This window comes from Peromyscus californicus, unplaced genomic scaffold (assembly GCF_007827085.1).
Source record: "Peromyscus californicus insignis strain IS unplaced genomic scaffold, ASM782708v3 Scaffold_4__1_contigs__length_199733344, whole genome shotgun sequence".
In the NCBI taxonomy this organism is placed as follows: Eukaryota; Metazoa; Chordata; class Mammalia; order Rodentia; family Cricetidae; genus Peromyscus; species Peromyscus californicus.
The window spans coordinates 87,151,183-87,173,749 of NW_026294562.1; the positions used below are offsets into that span (position 1 = coordinate 87,151,183).

General features: G+C 38.7%; 1 protein-coding gene and 1 non-coding gene across 4 annotated transcripts in view; both read left to right on the plus strand.

Annotated features, from left to right (window-relative positions):
• Positions 1-22,567, plus strand: part of Pik3c2a (phosphatidylinositol-4-phosphate 3-kinase catalytic subunit type 2 alpha) — a 112,625-nt gene that overhangs the window by 84,168 nt on the left and 5,890 nt on the right. For all 3 annotated transcript variants that reach the window (XM_052763112.1, XM_052763111.1, XM_052763113.1), the window contains 14 exons: positions 498-686; positions 1,435-1,528; positions 2,409-2,503; positions 2,843-3,023; positions 5,235-5,339; positions 6,130-6,222; positions 8,958-9,087; positions 10,986-11,122; positions 14,221-14,390; positions 14,935-15,091; positions 15,742-15,851; positions 17,986-18,193; positions 19,937-20,061; positions 22,443-22,560. In XM_052763112.1, coding sequence (XP_052619072.1) covers positions 498-686; positions 1,435-1,528; positions 2,409-2,503; positions 2,843-3,023; positions 5,235-5,339; positions 6,130-6,222; positions 8,958-9,087; positions 10,986-11,122; positions 14,221-14,390; positions 14,935-15,091; positions 15,742-15,851; positions 17,986-18,193; positions 19,937-20,061; positions 22,443-22,560 — 1,912 coding nt within the window. The remainder of the gene's footprint in view (positions 1-497; positions 687-1,434; positions 1,529-2,408; positions 2,504-2,842; positions 3,024-5,234; positions 5,340-6,129; positions 6,223-8,957; positions 9,088-10,985; positions 11,123-14,220; positions 14,391-14,934; positions 15,092-15,741; positions 15,852-17,985; positions 18,194-19,936; positions 20,062-22,442; positions 22,561-22,567) is intronic.
• Positions 21,500-21,663, plus strand: LOC128095871 (U1 spliceosomal RNA). Its single transcript, XR_008213465.1, has one exon. It is a non-coding gene; the product is annotated as a U1 spliceosomal RNA (small nuclear RNA).

The window sequence follows — 22,567 nt, forward strand, 5'->3', positions numbered from 1 at the left end:
AAATAAAATGAATAATAAAAGTGAAATATTTCATGAACATGTCATTGAACTTAACTCAATTTGTCCATAAAAATTTTTTTTCCACTTTTACTGTTTCTCAATTCAACTGTCAAATATTTCCCTAAAGATTCACGGCAGCATTTATTTTCTCCATAGCATTTGGTTTTACTTGTGTGGATAGAATCCTTGCTGTCTTATAGGGTGAGCACTGCTCATTCAACTCTTGCTTTGTAGTGCCTGGCATCTTGTTGGAATTACCCTTCACTTTAACAGCTATTGTACTTTTGTCAAGGCAGAATAATTTCCATCTCCAAATGAGGGTAGATTAGTGATGTTTGCTGTACATTGAATATTTCTGTTTCATATTAGTGTTAGCAGTATTAAATACTAGTCACTTGTCACAAATGAATACATTTCTTCTTTGACTTTTTAATTATTGAGATTATAGCTATGTCATAATTCTACTGAGAAGTAATTTAATTCTATTATATATGCAGACTTTCTAAAGAAGATAAGCTCTTTTTGTGGGATAAACGCTATTATTGCTTCAAACATCCAAATTGTCTTCCTAAGATACTAGCAAGTGCCCCAAACTGGAAATGGGCTAATCTTGCCAAAACTTACTCATTGCTACACCAGTGGCCACCATTGTGCCCGTTAGCTGCATTGGAGCTTCTTGATGCAAAGTAAGTCCAATCAATACATTTACTTGATGTTTTATTGTCAGATTTTACCAGCAATGTGTTATGCTGCAGGGGTACTTCACTTTTAACATAACAGCAGTATAAGATAATGTAAATGTGTACATGTAATTTATATAAACATAATCTTTTTTTATTGAAATGGTCAAGAAAGCATTTTGTACCATTTAAAGCATACCTAAAGAAAGAATTAAGCAAAAAAAAGAATTAAGTATCTAATTTTGAATGATACATTAATATTTTTATTGATTATTGTGTAATTTATGATTATTTTAATAATTATATAATTGTAATAATTTATGGGGACAAAATTGATTTTTAGGAAGCTAGAGTTTTGAAATAATCTGGGAACTGAATCTGTATTTATACAGTAAGTTTTTCCTCCTTTAGAAAAAAAAAGTTATTAAGGGAAAAGTGGGAGGGTAATAGAAAGTAGAAGAGGAGATAGTAAGAATGGAAGAGTTTAAGTGGGGATTGTCAACCAGAACTCAGTATGTATGAAAATTCCATTAGGAACTTCCTATGTAGACTAGGCTGGCCTTAGACTCAGAGATTGGCTTGCCTCTGCCTCCTAAGAGTTGAGGCTTAAGGCATGTACTGCTACACCAGCACTTTGGTTTTGAGTAAGAGCCATTTGAATCCTCTTTGTCAGGGACAGACTAAAATTCTGTTTTCAGTCAATGCAGTTGCATTTGCAAGAAATCACTATTACATATCAATTTTCTGATTCTAGATTTGCTGATCAGGAAGTGCGATCCCTAGCTGTGAGCTGGATGGAGGCAATTAGTGATGATGAACTAACAGATCTTCTCCCACAATTTGTACAGGTGGGAGTTTTTACTAGACTACCTTGTTTCCTACTCACCCACCCTAGTTTCAGTTAGTAGGGAACTGGCTATGGGACCCTTTTCTCTTTTAAAATGCCATTGCAGTACAGCAGAAATGTTGGGGGCACTGTGTGAGAATATAGTATGATTCCCCCATTACTGTCATCCTCCTCACTTGAGTATGGCATAGGTAGTATAGCATATGACCATGGGAACTTGTTATTTTTAGACTTCTTTTTTTAATTTCTCAAGACAGGGTTTCTCTGTGTAGTTGTCTCTGGAACTCACTTTGTAGACCAGTCTACCCTCAAACTCAGAAATCTGCCAGTCTCTGCCTTCTGAGTGCTGGAATTAAAGGTGTGCACCTGGCAATTTTTAAGAATTTGCCAGACTTGTGCTTTTTTTTTTTTTCCCTTGCTTTGCCAGTGAAACATAGTTAATAAATAGATAGTATTTCTGTTGATTTCAATAATGTGGCCTATATTCATATGATTTTTATTTTTTGAAACAAGGTAGCTCTGTGTAGCCCTGGCTGTCCTGGAACTTACTTATGTAGCCCAGGCTGGCATTGAACTCACAGAGATCCAACTGCCTCTACTTCTTGAGTGCTGGAATTAAAAGCATGTGTCATCACGCTCAGCCCCTATAGTAATGTATTTTTTTAAAATATTTGTTTATTTGCAGTATTATGGATTGAAGGAATGGCATTGCTTCTGCTAAGCAAGCTTTCTACTACTGGAGTATAAAACCTAGCTATTTCATTTCTTTAAATATCATCTTTTCACCAATGAGTAGTATTTAGTCTACATATTTGATGCTTTTATCTGAACAATTTGGTATGGTTTGACTGCTAATAACTCTTATTTCCTCTTACACATAGGCTTTGAAATATGAAATTTACTTGAATAGTTCACTAGTGCGCTTCCTTCTGTCCAGGGCGTTGGGAAATATCCAGATAGCACATAGTTTGTACTGGTAAGATTTAAATTTTAAGTGCCTCCTTTTGTAGATACTGACAGAGTTGACATAATTGCTAAATATAAACAGTGTGCTCATGATACTTGCTGTGGGTAGCCAGTTGTGTAGTGAATCTATTATTTTAAGAAAGCTGAAATTTTTGTCTTTAGAAATAAAATCAAAATTAATAAAACTGAGCAATATTTGAACATCATGGCCTTACAATAACTAATGAACCTTTTCTTGCTTATATGACTTAATTTTCTGGATATTCAAAATAAAACTTGTTAAGCTGATCTTTGAGGGAGCTTCATCTAGTTCTCAGACGTGGCTGACATAGTATTTTTGTTACATTAGGCTCCTCAAGGATGCTTTGCATGATACACAGTTTGGAAGCAGATATGAGCATGTGTTGGGTGCTCTCCTCTCAGTAGGAGGAAAAGGACTCAGAGAAGAGCTTTCTAAGCAGATGAAACTTGTACAACTTTTAGGAGGAGTGGCAGAAAAAGTAAGACAGGCTAGTGGATCAACCAGACAGGTATGTACCCATGCAAGAGAACACAAGTGTTGTTTTGTTTTTGAGACAAACCTCTCTCCATGCCTCAGCTGGCCCCTGTATCCTCCTGCCTAAGCCTCCTGAGTGCTGCAATTGCAGATGTCTGCCACTATACTTGGGCAGTTGGAATTTTGATAAGAACTATGTTGAATCTATAGATCAATTTTGAAAATATTATGATTGTAATAATGTACCTTTATTTTATTTATTCATTTATTTTATTATTTAGGTTTTTTTTTAGAGACAGGGTCTCTATAAAGCCCTAACTACCCTTGAACTCACTAGGTAGACCAAGCTGGTCTCAAACTCACAAAGATCCTCTTGCTTCTGCCTCCCAGTGCTGGATTAAAAGTGTTCACCACCACACCACGCCTATTATTATAAGATAATAATATATCTTAATTTTTGAATTCAGCTTGTCTTCCAATTCATGAACACAGAGAAGAAAAATGTTTTTCTATTTAAATGTTATTAAATTCTTTCAAAAATTGTTCCTGTTTTTGTTTTGTTTTGTGTTTTTGAAAATGTTTTTTTTTTACTTTATCTTGGAGAATTCTTGTCAGCCCATACAGTTACACTTAACATTCAGTAGGTACATACTGTCACAAAGTATTTAGAGTATTATATGTGAGCCTCCATGAACATTGTTTATATATTTTCCCTTTTCCAAGTAATGCTGCTGTGAACATTATTGCCCACATACATTATTGCACACATCTTTACCCATCTTCTAGCATTTCTTCTTCTTCTTTTTTTTTTTTTTTTTTTTTGGTTTTTCCAGACAGGATTTCTCTGTGTAGTTTTGGTGCCTGTCCTGGATCTTGCTCTGTAGACCAGGCTGGCCTCAAACTCACAGAGATCGGCCAGGCTCTGCCTCCTAAGTGCTGGGATTAAAGGCATGTGCTACCGCCACCCGGCTTCTTCTTTCTTTCTTTTTCTGTTTTGAAAGGATGGGATCTTACTATGTTGCCCAGGCTGGTCTCAGACTACTGAGTTATCTTGCAGTCCTGTTTCAATCACCCTAGTATCTCACTCTGTAGATACATGTCACTGCTCCAGGCTTGCTTTAGTTTCTTTATGGAATATTCCTATGGGCAAATTAGTCGAGTTAAGAGCTATATACATTTTTAACTATAATGACTTCGTTAGATTGTTTTTTCTAAAAAGCCACACTGGGCATGATCTGCAGAGTGAGTTCCAGTACATCCAGAGCTATATAGTGAGACCCTATATTAAAAAATAAAATAAAGGGTAGATATTAGGGGGTGGCCAGTGGTAGGTTTCCCATGACCTGGTAATGACCCCACACCCTTGTGTATATGGCATTCTTATTTGGACTCAGTGAGTTATATAGGAAAAAAGAGAGTTCATGATGTTGGGAGGGACGTGTGTTAGGGGATGTAGGAGGAGATGGATATGAGTAAGATACATTATACCATCTACATAGATGAAATTTTCTAAGAACAGATCTTCAGTGCTAGAAGATGGCTGTCAGTAAAGTGCTTGCAGCACAAGCTTGAATTTGGATGCCCAGTACCCTCATAAAAAGGCAGCCTCATGGTACCCACCTGAAATCTCAGTACTGGGGAATCAAAGATGAGAGGATCCCTGGGACTCACTGGCCACCTAGCCTAGCCAAATCATTAAGTTCCAGGTTTATTGACAGACTCTGTCCAGAAAAATAAAGTGAAGAGTGATTATAGAAGACACCACCATTTGTTGAAGGCCAGTCCCAACCTGTCTAAGGGTTCTTGGTGGGAGGAATGAGGAAGTATTAGATAGAAATATAGACAGAGACAATGAGAAAGACAGAGACACAGGATAGCTTCGGGAGCATCCTGTGTCAATACCCAGTTGCCCCAAGTTTAATCATGATGGGCGTTTTATACATCAGCAAGGGGAAGAGCAAAAGACGCCCCCATCTCAAGGTCAAGGTATAAAGTACCAAGTGTAGACCCTTTGAAACACCTGTAACCGTGCTTTTGGCCAAATCATCCTATTATGCAGCCCTGCTGGGCAAAGCAAGCTCAGACTTTCTGACCTTGAGTAAGGCCTTACTCGCGAGCCTCTGTGGGCCTCCACAACCATTGACCTGTGGCCTCCATGAGTATATACCTGCATACATATATTCATACTCAGAATGAATAGATCTTCATTTTCATGATGTACTTATAGAGGCAATCTCTTCCATAGGTGGTCCTCCAAAAGAGTATGGAACGAGTACAGTCCTTTTTTCTGAGAAATAATTGCCGTCTTCCTCTCAAACCAAGTCTAGTGGCAAAGGAATTAAATATTAAGGTAACACAATACTCTCAAGTTCATATAAGTATATCAGTAATGCACCAGAAGAAGAGTTCCTTAATGCTAGTGAGGATGAGACCTGTAGTTTGTAAGTACTAGGAAAGGGTGCCATTAGATCTGTTTTTCAGCATATTTTTACCTAGTCAGTATTCCTGAAAGACATAGTGTCAAGTTTTTGTTTTTGTTTTATTATTTTGGGTTTTGTTTGTGCTCTTAAATTAGGGTTAAGGTCTTACACTAGATTTTTGCATGTATTATTTTAAGGTAAGATTTTGTAGCTCTGTGGTAGAGCACTTGTTTAGCATGTGCAAGGCCCTGAGTTCAATCACCACCCCACAAAAAATAAATAGATAAAATGTGATTTGATCTAGGCCATGAGATTATTAAAGTGTTAGTATTTAATTACATAGGTAATGAATTTCACCAGTACATATGTGAAAGTGGAGCTCTCATCCCAGATCAGGATGAGTATCACACAACTGTTTTCTCCTGAGAGGTTCAGATTACTTAGAAGTTCAGGCAGGCATTCAAGGCTTTTGCACCAGGTTTTTAAGTTTTTGTTTTTCTGCGTTTATAGAGTAGCTGTTTAACTGATATATACTGTGTTTAAATTTCAAGAGCTATTTATATATCCATATTATTGACAGATCATGTAAATTAACATCCATTGTTTAATTTGCTGTAATTTAAAGCAACAGATGAAAAGGAAAAATATCAGGGACAGTAAATTCAAAATTCGCTTTCATGCTGGTGTCAACCTTTCTAATGATCAGTGTTGCGTTTGCAGTCATGTTCTTTCTTCAGTTCTAATGCTATGCCTCTGAAAGTCACAATGGTGAATGCCGATCCTATGGGGGAAGAGATTAATGTCATGTTTAAGGTAAGATGACTAGAGGTATTCTGTGGGTTTTGTCTCTTGGGTTCTTTCATGGGGGATTGGTTTGGTTTGGTTTGGTTTTGAGACAACGTCTCTCTATATAATCCTGACTATCTTGGAACTTGCTGTGTAGACCAGGCATTGAACTTTCAGTTAGGTACCCATGTGCACTACCATTCTAGGCTTTCTCTTGGGTTTTGTTTTTGTTTTTTAATTATGATTTCTCTGTATTGCCTGGTTAAAGACCTGGGCTCAAAGGATCCTTCTCCTACTTGATTTTCCCAAATAACCTAGGGCTATACTATGTATTTGCACCATGTGTCCAATTAGGTCACTGAGGGAAAAAGACAGCTTAAAAATTCTTTATTCGAATTTATTAAACATTTATTCAATATTGAAGTTGAATCAGTAATATTTAAGACGGTGATACACACCTGTAATTCAATCCTCAGGAAGACCATAAATTCTAGGCCAACCTCGACTGTGAGACCCTGTCTAATAAAAAACAGACCAACAGGAACAATTTGAGTAGTTCTATAAAATTATTACTGGCATAAAATCTTCCCAGATAGGACTGGGGACAAATGCAGCCCTTGGCCAACCTGGTCACAACAGGCAGGCATCCCTAGGTTTGCTAAGCTGCAAAACCAGAAAGAGGGACATTACTTAGGGGATTGTTTGTATGAGACAGCATGTCTGACCTGGAACCCTGGATCATCCTGTCACAGCTTCCCATGTGCTGGGATCATAGGGGATGCCACCATACCTGACTATTGGTTTTTAGAAACAGAAATTACCGGGCTGGAGAGATGGCTCAGTGGTTAAGAGCACTGACTGCTCTTCCAGAGGTCCTGAGTTCAATTCCCAGCAACCACATGGTGGCTCACAACCACCTGCAATTAGATCTGGTTCTCTCTTCTGGCCTACAAAGACACATGCAGGCAGAACACTGTATACATAATAAATAAAATAAATCTTTAAAAAAAAAAAAAGAAAGAAAGAGAGATTACATGTGATGCACAAGGACTGGAGTATTAGAAAATAATCTATTACCTGTTGAAATTTTGTGAGTTGTGATTATAATGTATAAACCTTGAAGAAAGAATGGAGAGTTCTGGTTAATTCATTAAGTTGATTAATTGGAGGTTCATAAAGATAGCTTAAATTGAACCTTCTTTGATAGATACAAATTTCTTTTTGTTTTACTGATATTTGTGCCTTTTCTTAAAACAATATCATCTATTTTGCCGGGCGGTGGTGGCACAAGGCCTATCCAGTTCCAGCATAGGCTCACAAAAAAAAAAAAAAAAAAAAATTTTAATGATAGACATTTTACAAGTTGTCTTAATATTTGTTAAGGCAAATCCCTCTAAATCCTTTTCATAATTTTCTTGGCTTACCTCAAAGATATATTTATTATTGTGTTAAAACTGTACCTCAGCCAGGTGTGATGGTATACATGTTTAATCCCAGCACTGTAGAGGCAAAGGCAGAAGGATCTTTTGAGTTCAGGGCCAGCCTAGTCAGTATAGCCAGTTCCAGACCAGCCAGGGCTGTAGACTGAGACCCTGTCTCAAAAGATAATAACAATAAAATAAAAATAAATTATGTAATCCAGTTTTAAAAAGAAAATGAACATTTGCTGACATTCCAGTTAGACTTATTCATTTGGGGAGGACTAATATTTAGATTTATTTATTGTATGTGTATGAATGTTTGTCTGAATGTGTGTACATGCATGCTGGAGCCCTCTGAGATCAAAAGAAGGCATGGGATCTTCTGGAACTGGAGTTATGGACACTTGTGAGACACCATGTATAGGCGCTGGAAACTGAATCTAGGTCCTCTGCAAGAGCATCAAGTGATCTTAACCTCTGTATCATCTCTCCAGCCCCAAAAGGACTAATATTTTTAAGTGACCTTTTATATTGAAATGATTGTCAATTTATAGACAATTATAAGAAATTACCTAGAGATTCTTGTTGACCTCTTATATAACTGTAATGTAATATTGTAGGCAGAATATTAGCATTGAGACAGTCAAGAAACAAACTATCACAGATCCCTGTGATTTCGTTTTTGGTTTGGTTTGGTTTTTGAGACAAGGTTTGTCTGTGTAGCCCTGGCTGTCCTGGAACTTGCTCTGTAGACCACCTCAGAGATTCCAGTGCCTCTACTTCCGGAGTGCTAGGATCAAAGGCATGTGCCACCACCACCTGGCTTCCTTTTATTTTTTAATTAAAGGTATTTTACATACTCTAAAATTCAACTTTTTTTTTTCCTTCCTTGTTTTTTCAAGACAGGTTTTCTCTGTGTAACAGTCCTGGCTGTCCTGGAACTCAACTTTGTAGACCAGGGTGGCCTTGAACTCACTGAGGTCCACTTGCCTCTGCTTCCCAAGTGCTGGGATTAAAGGTGTGCACCACCGGCCACCCCAATTAAAATTCAACTTTTTAAACATACTGTTGAGCAGAGTGTAGCTCAGTGGTAGAGTGCTTGCCTAGTGTACACATGGCCGAGGACTCAGTCCCCAGCATCTCAAAATTAATTAAAATGTACTCTTCATGAAATGGAAACCGAAAGCGTTTTAAGTAAGTTTCTCTAGGACACCACAGAAGAGTACAGTGCACTCTGAAAATCCCTTCTCTCTGTGCATGGCCTTACAAACACCCCTCAGATCTTAGAGCGTGTAACAAGTGCTTGGGGAAAGGTACCATTTTTATTTCCTTGATTTCAAGGTTGGTGAAGATCTTCGGCAAGATATGTTAGCTTTACAGATGATAAAGATTATGGATAAAATCTGGCTTAAAGAGGGACTGGATCTAAGGATGGTGATATTCAAATGCCTGTCAACTGGCCGAGATCGAGGTAGGTCTGTTAGTGGGGTCTTGATATCTTACTTTTGTCTCATGAGCGTAGCTTATTGTTGAACTTACTTTTGGTTGTATACTTACAGGTCCTGGTGCAGGCTTACTGGGGTCTCATTTATTTACATTTAGTATTATTTGTTGATTGGATTATTTATGATCAAATCCTTTTAAAAGCAACTACAAAGCAATGGGCAGTGGTGGCACACTTGGGAGGCAGAGGCAGGGGGATCTTCTGTGAGTTCAAGGATAGCCTGGTCTACAGAATGAGACCTGTACTGCAGCCTGGACTACAGAGTGAGTTCCAAAACAGCAAGGGGACACAGAGAAACTCTGTCCCCAAAAAACAAAAAAAATAACTACAAAGCATTTAATAGAATTACTAAGGAAAACAGCTCAGTAGATAGTCCTAATAAACACTTTGTAGTAACCAGAAGTGTAGATTAATTGACCCAATAAGGACTTTTAAGCCAACTTTGGGTTCATTTGAAAGAATGATAAACGGCGCTGGTGGTGGCACTGGTTGCCAAGAGAAAAGGTCAGGAGGCATGGCCACAACCACCTAGTAGCAGAGCTTTATTAGGAGGAAGAGGGGCGGGAGAGAAGAACCAGGCCTGGGGGAGACAGAACAGAACAGAGAGAGAGGGTGGGGTCTGAGTCACAGCTCTTTAAGGTACAGGTGGGCTTACAGAGCCACACCACACATACGCAGACTGCGTGACCACACCGCGCTTCTTGATCACCAGAGCACACTGATGACGTAAGACACAAGACCCCTTGTCTGGCTCCTGAACTGCGCATGTACGGTCATGCAGCTGGAGTGCAGCAGAATCCTAACATCATTTCCTTAGAATAAATAGTGATAATGAGGTTTTCTTTTTCCATGAGAGTAGATTTTTTTTTTTTTTTTTTCTTGGTTTTTCGAGACAGGGTTTCTCGGCATAGCTTTGTGCCTTTCCTGGAACTCACTTGGTAGCCCAGGCTGGCCTCGAACTCACAGAGATCCACCTGCCTCTGCCTCCCAAGTGCTGGGATTAAAGGCGTGCGCCACCACCGCCCGGCCGAGAGTAGATTTTTATTTTGTTACTCAGTTGATAAATTTTTCAGTTTTACTTTGCTATTCATGTGTGTTGGGTGGGGTAGGCACACATGTATGGAGGTCAGAGGACAACTTTCAGGAGTCAGTTCTCCTCTCTGAGTTCTAGGGATTGAAACCAAGTTGTCAGGCTAGCATGGACACTTACCCACTGAGCCACCTCAACCCTCAATTGATAAATTTTTGAAATAATAACTGATAACCATTCATTATTTGATTTATTTTACATGTTCATAAATGACACCACCATCTTGTTTGGTTTTGGTTTTAGCTTTGGTTTTTCGAGACAGGGTTTCTCTATGTAGCTCTGTACTAGAATTCACTTTGTAGACCAGGCTTGCCTGGAACTCACAGAGATCCACCTGCCTCTGCCTCCCAGTGTTGGGATTAAAGGTGTGTGCCACCACCACCTGGCATTATTTTTATTTTACTTAATTTATGTATATGGGTGCTTTGCTAGCATGTATGTTTGTGCACTATTCAGTGTTTGGTATCTGCGCATGCCAGAAGGGGGTATCAGATCTCCTCCCACTGAGGTTATAGATAGTTGTGGACTAGCTACCATGTGAGTGCTGGGATTTGAATCTGCTTCCTCTGGAAGAGAAGCCAGTATTCTAAACTGCTAAGCCATCTCCCCAACCCTTGGGTGCTTTTAAAAAATAAAATAACAATTTGGTTGCTCACATTTTTCATCATGGCTTGCCAGATTTGGTGTCTTCTTTCAAGGACTGAAAGCTATAAATATTTTAGAGACTTACTTTGGGAGCACATTTTCACACAGCTTGATACTTTGTTTGTTAAAGGCATGGTGGAGCTAGTTCCTGCTTCAGATACCCTCAGGAAAATCCAAGTGGAATATGGTGTGACAGGATCCTTTAAAGATAAACCGCTTGCCGAGTGGCTGAGGAAATACAATCCTTCTGAAGAAGAATATGAAAAGGTGATCAGCATGGTTTTTTATTCTGAAGAACTTTGTCAAAATATATTATGAAAACTATTACTACTTCTCTCAAGACCTGCTATGGTGTTAATATGGCTTAAGGAAGACCATGGTTACTCTGAATGGTAACCTAAGAAGACTCCAGCTTCGTTTAGTTTCAGTTCCTGTTTTTAGCAGCTGGTGAAGAGTCATGCTTTGATACGGCATTTTTCAAACCACTTTGTTTCTGTTGTTCCCTCCTCTCTTCCATGTCCTCTGCTCCTTTGTGCTCTCTGTTTGAAAAGACCCCAGTTTTAATGTCATTTAGATGCCAAATTTAGGTTCCAATAATGTATCATTTTTATAGATATTAAAGTGCTGTCCTATCTGTTGACTTGTGAAGGAAAAGCAAGAGAATTTCATGCTTTGAGGGTCTTTTAGAATGGTTTAGTTAGACCACTCCTATTTTTTAATTCTTTTTGACAAGTTCTCTCTTCATAGTCCCTGTTGTCCTAGAACTCACTATGTAGACCAGGCTTCCCTTGAACTCACAAAGTTCTGCCTGCTTCTGCCTCCCTAGTGCTCGGAGTAAAGGCAACCAGGTCTGTCGCCGTTTTTTAATATTTTGTAGTCTTGGGAAGCAGTATGGCAGAAGACAATACTTATTCATTTTACTATTTACTTGTGATTTCTGATGAAATGATGACCCAAAATGATTGTTGAACAGTGTGCACTAAGCACCTTCTTTGCATTTGACTAAGAAGGATTTTAGTGCAGTAGAGTCTATTGCCTGTGTTGGATTCTGGCTTTGCTACCTCTGCAATTACATGATCTTGACAAACACTGAAGTCTTGTTGTATCTTAGTTTCACTTGTCTGTAAGATAGCATTAATCTTAATACCTAAGTTACTGATTTGTGGTGGGGTTTTTAAATAAGTAGTTGCATAGAGAGAGAGGTTGGTGTTAAGTATTATATAAACATTTTGCCATTATCGTCATTATTGGCAATTGTTTCTGGAGAATTGTAAAATAAAATTACCCACAAAGACCAAAGAATTCACAAAGACCAAAGAATTGTGCCACTTAGAAATCCAGTATTTGGGGCTAGAGAGATGGCTCAGCGGTTAAGAACACTGGCTATTCTTCCAGAGGTCCTGAGTTCAATTCCCAGCAACCACATATGGCTCACAACCATATGTAATGAGATCTGGCACCCTTTCTGGCTTGCAGGCATACATGCAAACAGAGTACTATATACATAATAAATAAATAAATCTTACCAAAAAAAAAAAAAAAAAAGAAATCTAGTATTGGGGCCAGGTGGAAATGGTGCACACCTTTAATCCCAGTACTGAGGAGGCAGAGGCAGGTGGATATCTGTGAATTCAAAGCCAGCCTGTTCTACAGAGCTCATTCCGGGACAGCTAGGGATGTTACACAGAAAAGCCCTGTCTTGAAAAAAAAGAAAAGAAAGGAAACCCAGTATTTTGCTAGTATTAGCATTGTAGTACAAACCTGCAGTCCCAGTCTTAAAAGATTGAGACAGGAGGATTATTAATTTGACTGGAATACAGACTCTGTCTGAAAAAGAAGAAAATAATTACAGTATTTTGAGAATCAATGGACATGCTTTAAAATACTATGTGCATCTTACATGCTGTGTGTCCTTCTTTGTTATGCTAGTAATCCCCAGGAATGGCAAGCCTAATTGAACAAATGGAGCTAACCTTAGGGCTCTAGATACAGAGGGAGTCATCAGATGCTAACACAGAACCACATTAGTTGTGTTATTGAATGTTTTAAGATATAAGTTGACTTTTTTGTGTTCTTCTACATGCTAAACAATGGCTTACATATACTCTTAGCCCCTGACCTGACTTACTTTTAAAATTATGTTTATCTGTGTGTATGGTTTGTGTGTGCCCTCACGTACCTCTGGAGGACAGAAGAGAAAGTATGTTTTTCAGCACTTGGGAAGCAGAGGCCGGTGGATCTTTTGAGTTCTAGGCAGGCCTGGTCTACAGAGTGAGTTCCAGGACAGGGGTACACAGAGAAACCTTGTCTCCAAAAATAAAAATAAAACAAAAAATTATATTTTCCATGCTAGGGATTGAACCTAGAATTTTGTGTATACTAGGCAAGCACAAGATTAATTTTTGTCCCCATGATACCCTCCTCTACACACAGGATACTTAAAAGCTGGTCATGACCTATTCATACTTTGTTGTTGTTTTTCAGGACCGGGTTTCTCTGGCTGTCCAGGAACTCACTCTATAGACCAGGCTGGCCTTGAACTAAAGATCCAAGTGCCTCTGCCTCCAGAGTGCTGGGATTAAAGGTGTGCGCCACCATCGCCCAGCTTGTACTCTTAAATAAGAGACTGGTAGGATCCATACCTAGTGAAAGACAGGATCTAGAGAGATTCAGTAGTAGTTACCCTTTAGAAGGGTATTTAGCTTTTGAAATATGAAAAGGCTGGCTTTTATTTCCATGGCCCAGTGGGTATGCTGATGCTATTTAAGAGAAGTTTGCAGTTTTTGTTTTTTATACCTTTGAAATTTTTTTGTCCTTGGGTTTTTGGGAAATGATCTCATTCTAACTGGCCTGGAACTCATAGCAGTCCTCCTGCCTCTACATCTTTTTTTTTTTTTTTTTTTTTTTGAGACAAGGTTTCTCTGTGTAGCTTTGGAGCCTTTCCTGGAACTCACTCTGTAGCCCAGGCTGGCCTCGAACTCACAGAGATCCTCCTGTCTCTGCCTCCTGAGTGCTGGGATTAAAGGTGTACGCCACCACCACCAGGCCTGCCTCTACTTCTTGAGTGCTGGGATTATAGATGTGAGCTACCATATCCAGCTCTGCAAATACTGTTTTTAAAGAGTGATGAATTGGACCTGATGTGGTGGTGCATGCCTTTAATCCCAGCACTCGGGACAGAGGTGTCAGATCTCTGAGTTTGACGACAGCATGGGCTACAGAGAGAGTTCCAGGACAGCCAGGGCTACATAGTGAAACCCTACTCCTCCCGCCCCCAAAAGTGATAAATTATTACTGCACACAGGCAAACTCTGCCTCCTTTGAGACAGTTCTTTTTCTAACATAATTTTATGTCTTTATTATAGGCTTCCGAGAACTTTATCTATTCTTGTGCTGGATGCTGTGTAGCCACCTATGTTTTAGGCATTTGTGATCGGCACAATGACAACATAATGCTTCGAAGCACAGGACACATGTTCCACATTGACTTTGGAAAGTTTTTGGGCCATGCACAAATGTTTGGAAGCTTCAAAAGGTACTAATGTTGTTACTGTTGTCGCTAAAGGGACATGTTCTAGGCCTTGTCCTCCTGCTGTGTTTTGCCTTTGACTCTTTTTGAACATAACTGGGAATGAAAAAGGCCCTAAAGATGACCTTACACATAGTAGACAAAACTAGTGTGCATGCACTCTGTTGAAGTAAATGGGCATGTATTCTATTTAATATAGTTCGTGGTATCTGGTGGAAATGGTTCCATTTGTATAATGGTAATGAATATAAATTTTCCTCTGTATACTTTTGTAACCACTGTTGAATCTCTCTTTGGGCATATAGATTTATAAGTAATCACTCTTGTGAAAATTCCATATTTAAGTTCTGTCCCAATGCTGAAGTTGCTATGTAATAGTTTTCCTCAAAATGTGAACATTCAAGGATTAGGGACAGTCAAGACTGTCTGGTGCAGTTTCCTATTTGAAAATTATTGTAGCTCACATGGTTTATTTAATAACTTTTAGCAGCAGTAGCAGCATTTATTTTGAGTACGTTCTGTAAATATGCTCTGTGTGTGCTTTCAACAGGGATCGAGCTCCTTTTGTGCTTACCTCTGACATGGCATACGTCATTAATGGGGGTGAAAGGCCCACCATTCGTTTCCAGTTGTTTGTGGACCTCTGCTGTCAAGCCTACAACTTGATAAGAAAGCAGACAAACCTCTTTCTTAACCTTCTCTCACTGGTAACTGTTCTTTACTGACGTTGAATTGTATATTAGAGCCTCTATGTTTTGATAATTTAAACAGGATGTTTTTTGCTTTTGTAATAAATTTGGCTATAGTCAGAGTTGTCAAAATTTTAATGCAATATTTTTAGACTACTGCTGTAAGTACTCACTGTCTGATTCCACTAATTAAAAACTACAAGAAGTCAGGAGAATGGTGACCCTAGAATGCAAAGTAGTAGTAACTGGAGCTTGAAAAGGGTATTGGCTGCTGGTGAGTGAGTGTGCATTTGTGTCTCTAGATCTAATATATTCAGGTGGCAAACATTCACTAAGCTGTATACTCAGGATTTCTGCACTTCCTCGGATAAGTAGCACACCTAAGTAAAAAGAACAAATACAACAACAACAAAAATGCTGTAATTATTGTGACTGGAATTGTTATAGTAAATATAGGCCTAGGAGAGAGATCTGTATTTTATGTGTTCCATTCCATAAATGGACTTTAGTTCTGCAAGGTATATGACTTCATTAACTTTACTTTTCTGATTTGTAAGATTCACTTAGATAACCCAAGACATTAACAAACTCAAGTGTATGATAATTTTTGTTCTTTAATTCTAAATGCTTAACCAAGAGAAATTTTAACACTTTTTTTCCTTCTACAGATGATTCCTTCAGGGTTGCCAGAACTTACAAGTATTCAGGATTTGAAATATGTTAGAGATGCACTTCAGCCCCAAACTACAGATGCTGAGGCTACCATTTTCTTCACTAGGTATGACATGTTTAATTGTGTCAAAATACAAAGGGCTAGGGATGTAGCTCAGAGGTAGAGTGCTTATCTTCTCCTCTGTAAGATCCTGGATGTTACGGTGGGTGATGGTGGTGCACACCTTTCATCCCAGCACTCAGGAGGCAGAGCCAGACAGATCTCTGTGAGTTCAAGGCCTGGGCTACAGAGTGAGATCCAGGAAAGGCTCAAAGCTATACAGAGAAACCTTGTCTTGAAAAATTAAAAAAAAAAAAAAAAAGGATCCTGGATGTTCATTCACCAGCACTGAAAGATAAAAAGTTACTAAAAGTTGCAGCAGTGCTTAGAAAAATGTTTATTCCTTTCAAAGTGTAATCTCAAGGTTATTTAGTATATGATTTCCTTGGTGAAATGAATGATAAGCAGCACTGGTTACGGTGCTGGTTACCGCGCAAAAAGGTCATTGTCAAGACAGAACCCAGTATTAGTTTTAACTGAGCTTTATTTGTGGGGGTGGGGAGACAAGAACCAGGCCTGGGGAGAAAAGCATGTGCAGAGAGAGGGAAGGTCAGGGGAGGAGAGCAGAACAGAAAGAGAGAGAGAGTGTGTGGAGTCTGAGTCATGGCTCCTTAAGGCACAGATGGGCTTACAGAGCCACGCCACGCATGCACAGATTGTGTGACCATGCTGCGCATATGTGATCACCAGCGCATACTGATGATATAAGATGCAAGACCCTTTGCTTAACTCCTGAACTGCACATTTGCAGTCATGCAGCTGGAATGAGGGCAGAATTCTAACACTTGGGATGCTTCCTGCTTATAAACAAAACATGTTTTCCACAGTTATGATAATGTGCTTTTTAAGATCTCTTTCTGAAATGATTTTTTTTTCAAGATTCTACCGTAATAGCTTCTATGGATACCACAACACAGCAGCAAACTGATACACTAGCATTGTAAACTATTACTTCATGGAAGTATTTGAAGTACATGCTGATGAACAGCTAGCATTTGAATGTCATTGTTGCTTTCAATAAAAACAGATCTTCTTGGCAAACATGTTCTGAAGACCCAGTGACCATGTTCACTGACTTCTGCCATCGTGTTTTCTCGACAGGAAGAATGAGCTTACATTCACGTGTCCTTTTTTCTCCTGCCCTCTTCCTCTCAGTGGAGAGGAGACATAAAGCACTAACCTGATCTTTCCCAGAGTCAAGTTTGGTGGAAATGAAGAAAGCTGACTTTTCAATGCTTCTCAACTTAACCCAGTAATTTGGGTGTTCATAGTTTTTATGGTGGTGGTTGTTCCCCGTCTTTGGGGCTACAAATCGAACCCAGGGCTGTGCACTTGCAATCATTTTACCTCTGAGCTAAATCCTCAGTCTTTTGTGGGTTTTGTTTTAGTCAGTGGTTCTCCATGCCAAGCAAGTGCTGGACCACTGAACTACATCTTAGCCCTTCAGTATGTTTCTGAGTCTTGTTGCTCCTTTGGTGGTCTAAACGTCTTATTATCCAGGCCTACCTTACGAAGTGCTTTTGCAAACTCCATCCCTTCAAAATTTCCTTTCCTAATTGTGATCATGATTATCTGAGGGAGTCTTGTTACCAAATTATTCTATGCTGTTTAGTAAAATTTTTTAAATGTGGATTAAAATAACAGTCATCTTTTTAGTAATGCAATAATCATCTTCTAGTTCTAGTAGCACTTTGGTCTTGGACCCCATATGTCTCAAGAAATCCAAACATTATTTCTTTCTTGCACTAAATATTTTTTTGTTGGAGTGAGATGTATTTTAACAGTTTTCCTTTGGCCCAAAGAAAAAGAGAGTCCTTGGCAGAGTGAAAAATCTACTTAATAATTTACCTTTTGAAAGCATTTTTATTATTTCTTGTGTGTGTGTGTGGTATATACTGCCTGCTTGTATGGAGAGCAAAGGATAATAATGTGTGGAAGCTGATTCTCCTTCTACATGTGGGTCCTGGGGATTATTAGCCTTGGATCATTCTGCTTAGCAGCAAATACCCTAGCCTGATGAACCTTCCCCAGAGCCTGCCCCTACTTACTATTTTAAGAGAAATTTCATCTTTTATTATCTTGAATTTAGCATGTATCTCCATAAAAATTTACTATTAACAAGTTTCTCGTTATTTTGCAGGCTGATTGAGTCAAGTTTGGGAAGCATTGCCACAAAGTTTAACTTCTTCATTCATAACCTTGCTCAGCTACGTTTTTCTGGTCTTCCTTCTAATGATGAACCCATCCTTTCATTTTCACCAAAAACATACTCCTTTAGACAAGATGGTCGAATCAAGGAAGCCTCTGTTTTCACATATCATAAGAAATACAACCCAGATAAACACTATGTAAGTTTGTCCAATATGTGTAGATTATCATGTATAAGGTTTTTGTTGTCTTTCATACTTTTTTCACTGACTGCTGAAATTCTAAACATTTAATCTGTTTGTGCATGTTGCTTCCATGGATGGTCCAAAAATAAGTAAATATACTAAAGAATTATTTTAATTTGATTTTGTTTGTATTGTTAAATTTACTTAAAAATCATGAGGGTCAAAATACATTCCTTTTTTTAGTGTCAGGGTATTTTCTTATTCTCTTTTCTTGGTTTTAAAGGTAAATCTTGCTTGCTGAAACAGATTTAACCAATCCATTCAAAAAGTCTTTAGCTCCCATCAGGGCATGGAGATGCATGCCTTAATCCCAGCATTCAGGAGAAAAGAGGCAGGCACATCTTTTTGAGGCCAGCCTGATCTGTATATATACCTAGTTCCCGAACAGCCAGGACCTTGTCTCATAAACCAACCAAACAAACAAACAAAAAAGTCTTAAGTTCCCATTCCACTTTTATGTACAATATTTTTCTATGTTTGTGTCACTGGGAATCAAACCCAGGGCTTTCATGACTACATAGCATTCATTAAACACACACATAAAGCTTGTTTTCTGTTTTTTCTGTGACTGGGTTATCATGGAACTCTCTGTGTAGACCATGCTAGGCTCAAACTCAGAGAGCCACATGCATCTGACTCCCAAGTGATAGGATTAAAGATTTTTGCCACCAGGCCTTCCCAAACCTTATTTTTAAACAAATACAGGATTTGTATTGGTTTTTCCACACTCTCGTGGCTATTATTATTCACCCTTGTGCTGTTTTGTTTTTTCTTTTTCCTCCTCTTTTTCCATGCTGAAAGCCCTGGGTTTGATTCCCAGTGACACATGCCCAGCGTCTCAGGCATGCTAGCCATATGCTGTACCACTGAAGTACATCTCTGTCCTCCATATTAAAATTTTTTTTAGATATTTTTTTAAATCTATGATAAATAGATTTTTAGAAAGCTATTTTACTTTTATTTTAACTATTTTATTGAGGTTATATTGCCATTGGTTTATAATGGCACTGGAAAGTATACTAAGTTTATATACACATGTGCACACACATGTGCCTCTGGTTTTGTATGGATATACCTGACTCTTCTTGCAGCAGTATTCAAAGTAACTTATAATAGTTGAAATATCCAGTAAAATATGTTCCTTTAACTCACACCTCATAATTTTTTTTTTTGCCTTTTTTCTATTTACTTACTTTATCTTTTTTTTTTTAAGATTTATTTATTTATTATGTATACAGTGTTCTGCGTGCATGCACCCCTGCAGGCCAGAAGAGGGCACCAGATCTCATTACAGATGGTTGTGAGCCACCATGTGGTTGCTGGGAATTGAACTCAGGACCTTTGAAAGAGCAAGCAGTGCTCTTAACCTCTGAGCCACCTCTCCAGCCCTCTATTTACTTTCTTAAATCTTAAACCTTTTTCCTTTTTGTTGGAAATGCACTAAGTATATATGTTTGAGAAGTACATTGTAAACATGAAAATAAAAGTGTTCACTCTCAAGTTTTTATTTGAATCTTCCAGTCGCTAAGTTCAGTCTCAAATGCAATTGTGTGTGCTATACAAATACAATGTACTCTATTCACTGTTACCTACCAGTGACGTGTATTACCAAGGTTAAAAGCACCTGTACTATAAAGTTTTATATCAGGAAAGAAATGTTATTACAATGTAATGTGCCTATCATTGATTTCTTTTCAGATTTATGTAGTCCGAATTCTGAGAGAAGGACACCTTGAACCATCATTTGTATTCCGGACATTTGATGAGTTTCAGGAACTTCACAATAAGCTCAGCATTATTTTTCCACTTTGGAAGTTACCTGGGTATGTTCTTATCCTCGCAAAAATTCATCCTTACTTTCCTATGTAGAAACTATTTGTTTTTACATGTAGGTGGGAAACTTTGGTTAACATTCAGTTACAATTCAGTTGCACTTAAAATAATAAGTACCTCATACAGTACTGAAGGAAGATAAGGAGCTTGAATTTTGTATTGAATGAGCATGTGACTCAAATCTTAAAGCTAGGCTTGGTGGCACATGTACCCAGGAGGCAGAGATGAGAGGACACTTTAAGTATGTAACTTAAGTATCCATTGTCTTTTGATTTTTTTTTTTTTTTTTTTTTTTTTTGGTTTTTCGAGACAGGGTTTCTCTGTGTAGTTTTGCGCCTTTCCTGGAACTCACTTTGTAGACCAGGCTGGCCTCGAACTCACAGAGATCCGCCTGGCTCTGCCTCCCGAGTGCTGGGATTAAAGGCGTGCGCCACCACCGCCCGGCTGTCTTTTGATTTTTGAGACAGGGTTTCTCTGTGTAACAGTCCTGGCTGTTCTGGAACTCCCTATGTAGACCAGGCTGGCCTCGAACTCACTGAGATCTGCCTGCCTCTGCCTCTCAAGTGCTGGAACTAAAAGTGCACCACCACTGCCTAGCATATCCATTATCTTAAAAACCAAAACAGCAAACAAGGTATGAGCCTTTTTGTCACCTTGATTGTGCAGACACAACACGGTATCAGCTAAGATAATGGAATATTGGTTTTAAAAAGTCCCATGCTACAGCTGCAGCAGAAATCATCCATATGAGCCATACTGATCTCCTGTGATAAACAATAAACCTGAGGTCAGATTTTATGGCTCAGCTGGTAAAGGCTCTTTCTTCCAAACCTGACAACTCTGACCTCAACATGTGCCATGGTATAACACTGACCCCTTGCCAGTTTCCACTGAAATTCTTAGATGTAATCATCTTTTTTTTTTTTTTCTTTTTGAGACAGAGTTTCTCTGTATAGCCCTGGGTGTCCTGGAACTCACTATGTAGACCAGGCTGGTCTTGACCTCAGAGATCCACCTGCCTCTGCCTCCCAAGTGGTAGGAGTTAGGGCATCTGCCACTACTGCCTGGCAGATGTAATAATCTTAATGCTTAGCTTTTTTTTAAAGAAAATTTTTTGTTTTAAATTGTGGTGTGTGTGTGTTTGCTGTGTTGGTGCCTGCAGAGGCATCAATCCCATAGAGCTGGAGGCTGTGTGAGCTGACTAGTGTGGGTGCTGGAAACCGAACTTAGGTTCCCTGCAAGAGCAGTAAATGCTCTTAACTACTGAGCCATCTCTCTTGCCCCTAGTGCTTAGCTTTTTATCCGAATCCTTTTGTAAATCTTCAGATTTACTGTAAAGACCAGCCTTTGTAAGTCCTCAGATTTACTGTAGCTTAAAGACCAGTACCTTTCCTTTGCCATATTCTTCTCATATAAGATTTCAAAATCATACTTACCTGGCAGGGGAGATACCATGATCACGAAGGTGGTTTTCCCAGGGCGAGGCTTATCCATTGCACTCCGGATGTGCTGACCCCTGCGATTTCCCCAAATGCGGGAAACTCGACTGCATAATTTGTGGTAGTGGGGGACTGCGTTCGCGCTCTCCCCTGTCCAAAAAAAAAAAAAAAAAAGATTTCAAAATCATGGAGGCAAATGGGTATCAAAGTATGTTACTACTGGGTGTAGATCTCTTTGAGTTCGAGGCCAGCCAAGGATACATAGTGAGACTTTGTCTCAAACAATATATAAAGTTTGTTACTGTGTGCACTCTCACTTTTTTGCCATCGCCAAAATAAGAGTTGAGATAATTGTATTTGGCACCTGATTTAGGGCCTGTGTCATTGTTTGTGTATTTTATTTTATGATTATTGAGTAATGATTCTTTTAGAGATAAGATCAGGTAAATATTGTGAATGATTAAAGTTGAAACCAAATAACAGAAAATTAGTAACAAATACAGGAAACTAGTAAGGCATGCATCTTTTTCTTTCCTTTTTTTTTTTTCTTCCCAGGAAGGGGGTTGTTGAGATAGGGTCTCATGTAGCCAAGGTTTGCCTGGAATTTCCTATATAGCTGAGAGTGGCCTTCAACACCTGATCTGCCTTTCCTACCTCCCAAGTGGTACTGGGATTATAGTCATGTGCCACTGTGCCCAGCCAACACATGCATCTTGATGCCAAGACTTATATAAAGAAAATGAGTAATTTAAACTAGTTCATCCCCAGTGTTTTGAATCACACGGGCAAAAATAAAATAGATTAAGACCCCACTTTTGTATCTTAGGTATATAAAAAAAGTATATTTCTAAGTAAATATTGTGCATGATGCTCTACAAGTACTTTCTGATGAAATAATTTAAATCCCATTTGTTTTTGTTTTTTTTTTGTAGCTTTCCTAATAGGATGGTTCTAGGAAGAACACACATAAAAGATGTAGCTGCCAAAAGGAAAATTGAATTAAACAGTTATTTACAGAGTTTAATGAATGCATCAACAGATGTAGCAGAGGTGACCT